The sequence below is a fragment of the Gavialis gangeticus genome, unplaced genomic scaffold (assembly GCF_001723915.1).
Source record: "Gavialis gangeticus isolate Ggan-Ray unplaced genomic scaffold, GavGan_comp1, whole genome shotgun sequence".
Taxonomy (NCBI): Eukaryota; Metazoa; Chordata; order Crocodylia; family Gavialidae; genus Gavialis; species Gavialis gangeticus.
The window spans coordinates 155,831,834-155,843,038 of record NW_017728992.1 but is presented as its reverse complement, the minus strand read 5'-3'; the positions used below and the strand labels follow the sequence as shown (position 1 = coordinate 155,843,038).

The 11,205-nt window shown below is 43.8% G+C and overlaps 1 protein-coding gene across 1 annotated transcript in view; it reads right to left on the bottom strand.

Annotated features, from left to right (window-relative positions):
- Nucleotides 1-11,205, bottom strand: part of LOC109305054 (neural-cadherin-like) — a 95,582-nt gene that overhangs the window by 37,946 nt on the left and 46,431 nt on the right. The window contains exons 20-26 of the mRNA XM_019527948.1: nucleotides 8,856-9,088; nucleotides 7,214-7,491; nucleotides 3,468-3,682; nucleotides 2,946-3,073; nucleotides 1,397-1,524; nucleotides 1,149-1,266; nucleotides 879-1,059 (exon numbers count right to left, since the gene is read on the bottom strand). Of these exons, the coding sequence (XP_019383493.1) occupies nucleotides 879-1,059; nucleotides 1,149-1,266; nucleotides 1,397-1,524; nucleotides 2,946-3,073; nucleotides 3,468-3,682; nucleotides 7,214-7,491; nucleotides 8,856-9,088 (1,281 nt within the window). The remainder of the gene's footprint in view (nucleotides 1-878; nucleotides 1,060-1,148; nucleotides 1,267-1,396; nucleotides 1,525-2,945; nucleotides 3,074-3,467; nucleotides 3,683-7,213; nucleotides 7,492-8,855; nucleotides 9,089-11,205) is intronic.

Sequence of the window (11,205 nt, the reverse complement as noted above, 5' to 3'; positions counted from 1 at the left end):
CTATGTGCCCTCTGGCACATGGCAAGTTACCCCAGGGGGGTAGAGGAGACTGAAGCCAGCACTGGGCTGGCCCCAGCAGCCTTAGCTGGGGTCCTGGGGGCTTCCTGGCACTGCAGCAACAGCAGTCCTGCCACTCGGATCCTGGCCGGCAGCTGGAGCACAGTTCCAGCCACCCAGGCTCCAGTTTTGGGCAATGCATACTGCCACCATACATGCGCCATTTATGGTTTTTTCCACGGTTTTTTTGACCCTGGGATCTCCTGGAGTCAAAAACCACCCCTTCCTGAGCTACTACTTTGCAGTGGGGAGAACAGCTGAACGTGTGGTATGTGGTGTCACATACCTCACAGCCACGCTTATCTTGACACAGCCAAGATGGTGGAATGATTTGTCCCACATTACACTAGAAGCACATGACAGCAGGAAATTGAACCTGCATGTCCAAGCTGACACTTCAACCACTGAACCATCCCTCCTCTCCTGTGGCCACCATGAGATCTTAAAACATGCAGTAATTATTGCACTTTGTTTTAGAATTAAAGGAAAAAACAGACTTGAAGTGAATGGTGTACATGAGCCACAGAAAGAAATGTTCAGAATGCAATTTCTTCAAGCTTTCACTCCCACAAGTAGTGAAATAATGCTCTGAGAATAAGTCACACACAAGTTAAAGCAAGTCCTGCTAAGACTATTATCCATAACATTTACTTTGTGCAACAACAAAGAAATCTCTGCAAATCTAAATTACTCAGAGGGAAAGAATGACTTGCTGAACTAACACTGGCATCGACAATTATCTATCACATTATCTGTCTTGATTATTCCCAAATATTCATTTATCTCCCTTAGGATTAATTTCTGTCTAAAACTAGCCATACCTTGATCACATTTTGGCCCAGCATATCCAGGGTAACAGTCACAAGTAAATGATTCCCATTCACCAATACACTTGCCACGAACACCACAGGACAGTGCCCCAGCCCTTTGACACATTCCATCAGTCAGAGCACAGCCAGGAGCACTGTTTAAAGACTCCGCAGGATTCTCCAAATCATAAACCTAAGAAAGGACAAGAAAGAATGAACCACCACCTGAAGCAGCTTTAGTCAGCAAAGTTATCCCACCAAACTATTTTCTTACAGCCTGACCTTGCTGTCAATGATGACATTCCGTATACAGCCAACAAATCCGTTGAAGTGCCTTTGTAAATCATGGGACAAACTCTTGACTCCACCCAGCTGTAGGGGTTGGTGAACATTGAGAAATCTTCCATTGTTGTGGAGATAGGGAAGAAAAAAGAATTAGTGGTACACAACTCAATTAAGAGCATGCTGATCTGATTCTTTACTTTCTTGTTCTTTTCTGCAGTTTTGTTGCCAGCTTGTTCTGTTTTTACCTTGCAGTTCCTGGAGTCTCTTCTGAAACTTCACAGGCTGATGAATCTATCTGAGAGACTTCCTTAAGATCATTGTCCTTGTCTTCAAGTGTAACATTTATGCAGTGGTCAAGAATCAGCTGCACTTTCTAAAATGGAAATTGCATTGCATTAAAATTATTGTATTTTTTTAAATTATAAATTTGACTCCACCTATCAGAACAGGTCAGTGCCATTAAATATAAATAACAATGCAAGAAAATCTACTAAATAAAACCAAGTTTTTACCTGAAGATCTCAAAGCTTGACACAGGTGAATAATTACATATCAGTATTCTTATTTTACAAAGGAGGAATCAGGTATAGCAGGTTTGATACTTCACTGTGCTCAAGTAGGGAAACTAAATCACAGCTGCCAGCCCCAGCATAAAAACTAAAACCATGATGCAATGGAGTAGAGTGGAATCTCATTTCTTCTCTGCCCTCAGGCTATGCCATATTTGCAACTCTTGACATGCCCCCATACTTTTCTTACAGGCAGTTCTAGCACCACAGGTAAGGAGAAATCTCTACGATTAGCAGAGATTCCTCCTACACAAAAGAGGAAGGAATGATATCTTTGGCCTCTTTAATTTTGCTTCTTGTTGCATAGCACCATAAAAATCGAACTGGTGGATCAAAAAAATTAAGGAATTTGTCTTCAGGACTTGGACAGACGTATCAATATGTAATGCTACCAGAATAAGGTGCTACCAAGGTATGCACATGTGCACAGCCTCCTGGCTGGAGCACTACAAAAGTTGCTTCAAAGGTGAGCTCTCCAGCTGCATGGCAGTCGGGGCCCACTCTTTTACTCTCCCAGCCTCAAAGAAGCCTGTCAGTGAGGCAGCCTCTCTACTGCAGCTGCCTCCAGCTCTTGCTGTCATGGCAGCCTAATCATCTCTTGCAGCCCAACCTTCTGTTGCCACTCTGGTGCAGAGCAGGGCAGCCATGGCTCTGTAATAGCTGCCAGCTGCTCTCCTTTGTTCCCCACTTAGAAGGGGGAAGGAGACTGGAGCACTGGGATGCAGGAGGTCCTAAAGACCCTCTGTAGTGCTACATAAAATTGTTCACATATTGCATATAATGCTACAGAATGGCAGCGTTACAAAGCATTTTCTGCTTGAAACAGGAACTTTTTTATGGTGGATCCACTGTACTACAAACAGCTTAAACATAAGTATGCTAGCTTTCTATAGCTCTATAAGGGCACTTATAGAATTACAAAAGAAACGTGTATCCAAGAACCATTGGCCAGCCACTTGAGAAAAGGTCTGGAACTTGGCTGGTCAAACTACCACAATCCTAGGCCCTAATCACAAGACAATGTTCCCTCCACAACAAGTGGGGTGGAAAACCAAACTAATAAATTGTGCACATTGATAATATGGTGGTGAGGTAACCAGAAAAGTACCTTGACAGACCAGCTGCTTATAGGAGGGGTCCTGAATATATATGAGTTCTTTATTTCATGAATATATATCAGATATCTGAACTCAAGTTTTGTAGGATTACTTGTATATGCACTTGCCTTTCCATTGCTTAAAACTTTTATATTATGCCAGCGACGATCTGCAACATTAACTTCCTTTGACAGCTGCAGGAAAAGCACCCCAGAGCCGTGACTCAGAGTTAGTGATGGGACACCACCAGAGAGCTCTAAAAGGAAATAATGTTATTGAATAAGTCTTTTCCTGTACAAAAGCCAACCGCATCACTATTAATATCCTAGTGAACTAGCAAACTAGACATGTTTAAAAATAACTTTAGCCCTTGAATGAGGTACAGATTATACTACCTCATATACCTTGCATCTTTTAAAACTGTATTTTTCTCTAATACCTGTAGCATTAAGCTTCTAATGCCAGGAACAATAATAAAAAATGAACAAACTGAAGTATTGGTTGGTTGTTTTCCATTTTCATTGTTTTCTAAGGACATTTCCTTAAGAAGGCATTCAAAAATTATAAATACAAGTACAGTAAGTAAAGGCCTAAGTTCTTCTCTCTCTCTCTCTCTCCCACACCCCTCCCAAGCCAAAAATATTTTTAACCTAATGCAATGAAATCCTCCACTTCTTCAGTTTGCACATTCGCTGCTGGTCCATTGTACAACAGAAGGCCATCTGCCACTTCAGTAATGAACTCCAAAGAGATACGGCTGTCAAAGCAAGGCTTGATGGGAGGGAACCAGGCATATCCATGCCCTCTGAAGGTATGTTTTGTCTGCTGACATTCAGGTCCATGGAAATTTGCAGGGCATTTACATCTGTAAAAAGAAAGGAAAAGAAAATGAATTTGTTTCTTCCATCCCCAGCATGAAAACTTGGAATACCACCCCTTAGGAAAGAAAAAGTACTTATTGCACAGCAAAAGTCCTCTATTTGCATTGTAGTAATTCATAATCAGTCTTGTCTCTGGTGATTACTAGTATATCTTCCACCTCATAAAATGTTCTTTGCTCACTTATTTTAGAAGCGCGATTTAGTTTCAGCTAACAATTCACATTTTGTCCATATAACAATCTTATTAATTGAAATATTCTTAAACCAAGCCAATATGTAAAACCACTGTTTACTATCAAGTGAAGAGAGATTGGCTAGTTAGCATGACAGTGGTTTAATGCAGTAATCCTGCACACATGCTGAACTTTATACTAATATACATGGAAACAGTCATCTTTTCTGGACAGTTTATGGTCTAAACAGGCAAACCAGGAAAAGGATATAGAAAAGGGATTCAATTTAGAAACAGTGATTAGGATGATGATGGTTACATTTTGGTAATACCACTAGGATTTCAAACTATTTTGTTTATATCAGTGGTCTTCAATCTTTTTCCAGGCAAGCCAGACTGGCAGGTGCCTGGTCTGTCCACAGGTCAGATCCAGTCAGTGGTTCCAGTCTGGTGCCCAAGGTAGGCATGGCAGGTGCCAACTGGCCATGCAGTGGGGGTCAGAGGCCAGGCCACCTACAATGCAGCCCTACAGGAAAAAGGAGCTTGATCGAGTAGGGGGCATGGCTTGGCCCAACCCAGGCCCCACAGAGAACAAAGAGGGTGCGGCTCTGCAGGGGGTAAGGAGTGTAGCTTGGCTCTGCAGGGGGCATGGCCTGGTCCCAATCTAGCCCTGCGGGGAGGGAAGGGGGCATGACTAGGCCCCATGAGAGGGGTTGGAAGTCCAGAACTGGAAGTGGAGGCCTGGTCTGGCCCCATGGGGTGGGGTGTGTAGCACACACTGATCAGCTATGCAGGGGTTTGGGAGGGGGGAGGGTTAGTGGCCACCACTCCCCCACTATCAAATTTCTGGACCCATGGGGAGCCCCATGGGCCAGATGCAATGGTTCAGCAGGCTGCATTTGGCTTGTGGGCCAGAAGTTGAGCACCCCTAATTTATATTACTAAACTATGGCTGGAAAAGGCTTTTTGATGGTGTATAAAAGATTTAGGCAGGTATGAAGAATGATGAGAACATAGATTATGGCAAGTGGGAAGATGGAAAGTGTAGAAGAGAAGTAGAAATGATAAAGGAAGGGACAAGACTAATTGGGAGAAAAAAAGAGAATCTTTCATACTTCACATATTTCTGTATGCTCTAGCAACTACAGTAGAAGAGACAAGTGGACAAAGGGAGAACCCATCACCAAGGAAGACATGGAAAATTAGAGTAAAAAAAAAGTCCCAAGACTAATTCTCAAAGCTGAATGAATGAGAATGGCAGGAAGCTCTGAAGAGTCTCTATGTTCCCCTTTAGCAAGATATTCTGTGTTTCATGAAACTGAGCAGTATACTGGCACCTGTTTAGAACTGTACCATGGACAAGGCTTTTACAATTTCTGTTTAACATGGAACAAAGTGTTCCTCAACCAGCATGCTGCAAGAACCTGCCAGGGGTGCCACAATGCCAGCACTGCCACCCCTGCTGCCAGGTGAAGCTGTGAAGCATGCCTCAATTTTCAAAAGGCAGGTCAGAGCTGAACTGAGAAGTGGCTGCAGTGAAAAACTATGCTTGCCTGAATTTCAATATGCAGCTCTTGCTGGTTCAGCTCTAACACGCCTCCTGAAAACTGAGGTGTGTGGTGGTAGTTACCATATGCTGGCACCCCTTCGGCTGGCCTCCCTCTTCCCTCTTAGGCCTCATGTGTTCTTTTGCCTAGTCCCTGTCGCTCCTAACCCCTCAGCACTTTTCATGTGTTGTGCATGCAGCTCAGCACCTTGTTGCTGCCGCCTGGGTATTCCTGGATTCTGTCCATTAGGGCCACAATACTGGAGTCTGGAGGGGGGGGAAGGGAAGGGAAGGGAGTGGAGGAGCAGAATTGTCCTGGGATATCTAAGGGAAGAAATTGGGCCAGTGGTTCACAATCTCCATTAGTGACCTGGAGCCACGTGTAGGGAGTCTGCTGCTGCACTGGAATTATATCATGTGTTCAGTCAGACAGAAGTAGGTAAGCACTCCCTGCCAGCTGCCTGAAGTAGTGAATAAGGTTTAATTATAATTTATATAATCCATGAATTATATACTAGTTAATAATAAAAAAAATATTTATAATATAATATTTATATCAGCTCTTAATGGGGTTCTGCTAAATTTTGAAAAGTTTTGGAGGAGTGCCTTGGATCTAAAAAAGTTGAGAACTGCTGATATACAAAGTAGAAATTAAGGTAAGAACTGTTGGGTAGTTGCTGCTGCCTTTCCATTGTAGGGATGGCTATATTCAAGCATCAGTGGGATGGGTAGAAGTGGCAAGGCAGGTGTGAAATGCACACAGAATCTTGGGCCTCCCTGCAATGAAAAAATGGTCACACGTTTGAAGGTATCACTTCCTCATCTTCCAAGTTTGCCATTATGCTGTAGATGAAGACTGGTCACCCCACTCCCATCCCCAGCACACACAAAAAAATAAAAAAAGCAGGAATAGAGTTGGTCACTGATGTGCTATGCAATTAATTAAACCAACTAATAAAATACATTTATATCACACAGAATATGCATTTCTTGCACTTTGACACCAGAGAGGGGAGCAGGGGGGACAGACCAGTAGTGAACTTAAGTACCTTCTAGAAAAGTGAGAAGTCTTTGGTTTTGTAACAGGGAGGCAGAGGACTCCTGTTACTTTAAGACAGTGGTTTTCAACCATTTTTATTTGCAGATCCCTAAAAAATTTCAAATGTAGGTGTGAACCCCTTTGGAAATTTTGACTGAAGGTACAGATCCCATTGAATTTTAATTATGGTATTTACATACTTTTGATTAATCAAAGTCATACTTTGCGGACCTCTTAGAAATAATCTGAGGCCCCCCATAGGGTCCACAGACCACAGGCTGAAAGCCACTGATCTAGAATAATACCTGAAAGGCATGGGCATCGTTGTAGGGGCAGAAGGTGGCCACAAATAGCCTTTAAGGCAACTGGTGCCCTGGAGCACTGACAGGGCCAAGGGGTGCCCCACATAGGGCACTGAAGAACAGGACTAGGGGTTAGCTGGATACAGGTGGGACTCACTGGTCAAGGCAGGCTAGGGTTGTTTAGGGACCCTGGGGCAGCCTCCCTTCACAACAGAAAAACAATTCCATCGAGGCGTGGCAGGAAGACAAAAAGGGAGGGTACTCTGGGAAATGGGTGGGGCAGGAACCATGTGGCAGCCAAGAGGCATCATGGCCACCCCTGGGGCGTGGTCCTGCTTTATTCTGAGCTTGCAAACAGAGCAGCCAGTACAAAACGATATGCGTTTTAACAATATACATCCACACATCCTTCCTACAACTGACTGAGAAGTATGTGCCATGGAAAACTTTACTAACCTGTAACCCAAGTCAGTGTCCACACATGTGCCACCATTAAAACATGGGTTTGTCCAGTATGCAGAACAAGAGAGATGCTGGCTCTCCCGAGCAGCACAGATGCACAAGGCACTTGTCAGGACTGTAACAGACACCAGCGAGATATTTCCAGCAGTAGTGATAGTGGGTACACGGCTGTAATTATATGTGCTGACACAGCCAGTGCTGCGAGTGCAATTCACAGTCTTGCACTCATCTACACCAACCTGTGTGATGTTCACGTTCAAGATGTTTTGCAGCTGTAGAAGAAAGTTTGTTTTATTGATATAATTTTTCACTGAGAAGCTCTGTACTTCTAAGAGTCAGAATTACAGCCTTGGAAAACTGCCTCTTAACTATTAATGCAAAAGATAGGTGAGTCCTCCCCTCCTTGCTGCTTTTTCCCATGTTAGCCTTAAGACTAAGACAATAGCATACTAAAAAAGTAGACACACTAATGTTTTTTTCAGGGACTCAAACAAGGTAGAAGAGAATTACATTTAGGCACCTACTCCTACGTTTGGCACCTAACACATACCATGGTATCTGGCCCCGAGTCACTTTACTTTAATTGCAGCAATAACTGGAGCTTTAGGTAAATACTTAAACCACTTTAAAAACAAAACAAAAAAAGGAACTCCCACATTTCTCTAAAAGAACAAGGTTATTCTGCTTTCTGATCAGAGAAAGATGAAATGTTTGACTAAACATTGGAGTTCCAGTTACAGAGCCTTTCAATAGAAAGGCAAAAGTTGGGGGGAGGAGAGAGAAACATCAAGAATTATGCACACCCCACTTTTGGACTATGTCATAGCCTCTGTAGAAGAAGCTGTATATTCTGAAGATTGGAATATTCTGAAGATCCTATAGGAAATTCAGTAGCCTAAGAGTAAAATTTTTCAATGTTATGTGCCTAAAGTTAAACCACAGCTCTCAAACTCCTCTGGTCCTGTGGGCCAGATCAGGCCCATAGACTGGCCCTGTGTGCAGCATGCATGCCAGCCCCGGTGCTGCACACTGTATGCAGTGTGAAATGCATGCAGCCCCACATGCCACGTGCACTGCATGTGGCATGCAGGGCCAGCTTGTAGGCACAATGCAGATTTGCTACAAATTGGGCGTGCAGGGCTCGTCTGGTGCAGGTGCCACATGTGCACATGGTTCAGTTCTGCACACCACATGGAGCAGAGCTAGGGGCTGGCACATGCTGCATGAAGTGGGTGAGGTTGGTTTGAGATCCACAGGCCAGGTCATAGGGCTCTGCTGACTGGATCTGGCTTGAAAGACATATTTTTTGACATCTCTGTTAACAGTTAAATGAGAGTCCAATATTCAGACATTGCTCCTAGAGTCTACACATCAGAAAATTAGATCATTTCTAGTTGGATGCTAATTGTGATTTTAAGACAAAATTTCCAAGCATGAATATTTGAAATTTTTAGCCAAAGTGCCAGAGAAATACATTTCATTTAGGAGAGTCAAATATTGCAACATACAACTTGGTACTTCCCACCTCCCAAATCACTGATGATTCAAAGCAAACATTACACTAGGTAAGAGGTACAAGATTTTAATAGATGCAGTAAGAATCAAAAGTTCATGAAAAGAGAAAAAAATCACATACCTGTGCTTTAAACACTGCCACATAACCATTAAGTTTCTCTGCTTTATAATATGATGGCCCACAAAATGCAAACCAAACATCAACCCCCTGGGTTTGACCTGGGACATTCAAGACACTAAAAATGTGGATGTTTTCAAGTTGGGCTGGGATGATTTCTGAAAGAAGCTTCTTCATCTGGTTGTATTTACTCTCTCTCTCAGAATACTGCGATATAAAGTCCTCTGCAGTGATACCTGTAAAAAAATGCAAAAATACAACACTTTTATATCTTTGAGGTTAAAAAAAAAAATCTAACTTGTGATTATGAACTAGAAGCAGAAGAGATCCAGAGCAGCAATATTTACATAACTAATTTTATAACCTTCTTTGACACACTAGGTGCATCTACACATGCTATTAAGGCAACACAATAAACTCTGAAGCAGAGTTAACAGAGTTAACTGCTCCTGGGCACAGTGTGTACACGTGCACCTAGGACACCAGCAATTAGAACTAGGGTGGAGCAGCCACAGGCTGGCAGAGCTCTGAGGGCCAGCCCTGGGTTCTGGGTAGTGGACGGGCTGGCAGGAGCCAGAGATTTGGCCCCCACCTGGCTGGGCCAACTGGATGCAATTTGTGCCCTGCAGTCACTGTCTGTACAAGTGTTTGATTGCAGTTAATTACTTTTCCATAAGAGTTAATTTACTAGTCCAGGTGCATGTGTGGATGATGACACTTCATAGAATCATGGAAGTAGGGCCAGAAGGGACCATGTAGATATTCAGGTCTGACCCCCTGCCTGGGCAGGAGAAAAACTGGGCTCAAATGACTCTAGCCAGGTAGGCATCAAGCCTCTTTTTAAAGACTCCCAGCGTAGGAGCCAGCACCACTTCCCTTGGAAGTTGGTTCCAGATCCTAGCCACCCTGACTGTGAAGTAGTTCTTACGGATGTCTAACCTAAACCTACTCTCCAACAACTTGTGGCCGTCATTCCTTGTTATGCCAGGGGATGCTAGCGGAAACAAGGTCTCTCCCAAACCCTTCTGGTCCCCCCTAGTGAGTTTATAGACAGTCACCAGGGTCCCCCCTTAAACCTTCTCTTGTGAAGGCTGAACAGGTTCAGGTCCCACAGTCTCTCATTATAGGGTCTGCCCTGTTGCCCCCGGATCATGTGGGTGGCCCTCTTCTGGACCCTCTCCATGCTGTCCACATCCCTCCTGAAGTGGGGCGCACAGAACTGGACACAGTACTCCAGCTGTGGCCTGACCAGTGTCGTGTGGAGGGGGAGGATCACCTCCTTGGCCCTACTTGAGATGCACCTGTGGATGCATGACAAGGTCCGGTTAGCCCTGCCAACCGTGACCTTGCATTGTCGGCCCATGCTCATCTTGGAGTCAATAATGACTCCAAGATCCCTTTCTGCTTCTGTGCTCTCAAGAAGGGAGTTTCCCCATTTTATAAGTGTGCTGCTGGTTACTACTGCCCAAGTGCAGCACCCTGCACTTGTCAGTATTGAAACGCATCCTGTTTTTGTTAGCCCACCCCTGTACCCTATCCAGGTCTTGCTCCAGTTTTTTCCTCCCTACTAGCATGCTCACCTCACCCCAAATTTTGGTATCATCAGCAAATTTATCATCAGACTTAGTCAACTCTGCAGTAAAGCACACATGTAGATGAGCCTTTCTTCTTTGCATTCTAGAATTTTTTTATACTGGTATCAGAACTGTTGTCACAAGGCTCATATTTTTACTTGTCATTTCTTTCTCTCTAACTCAGTAACAAGTTTAGAATCTTTACACAAAGATTTGAATCACTTGGGAGCTGAGGTCTGAGGAGAGTTGCTTGAATAAATTCTATTTGCCATATAAATACTTTGTCATCTTACCCTTGATGTCAGACTAACACTTACTGCAGTGTCTTTTAATTCCTGTTTTGCATAGAATACATGCTGAAGGAGGAAGACAGAGCAAGTGTACACATAAACATGCGTTTTCAAATCCCTGTAAAGAGGATAGTAAAGGCTAAGGAGGACAAGCCTAACATTAGGATTTAAGATTTCTAGTGGATGCTGACAGAGGTGATATTTGTCATGCAATCACCCCTTTGAAAGCACTCTACAGCTGTGCTCTGACAGAAGTTGCACAACAGATTAACCCTCATTTAATAAGGGTTCAGATGAAGGCATTCCAAAGTGGAGCACCTTCATTAACTATTTTTTGTCTCTGCACAAAAGCAGAGCTGGGCTGTCCGTAGGGTGGGAGGGAGTAAGGAAGAGAGGGAGCTCTGGTCTGGGGTTTTCCAAGGTTCTGGGCACTACACTTTAAGAAGGATGTGGCCTGCCTTGAGAGGGTTCAGAGGAGGGCCACCCGCT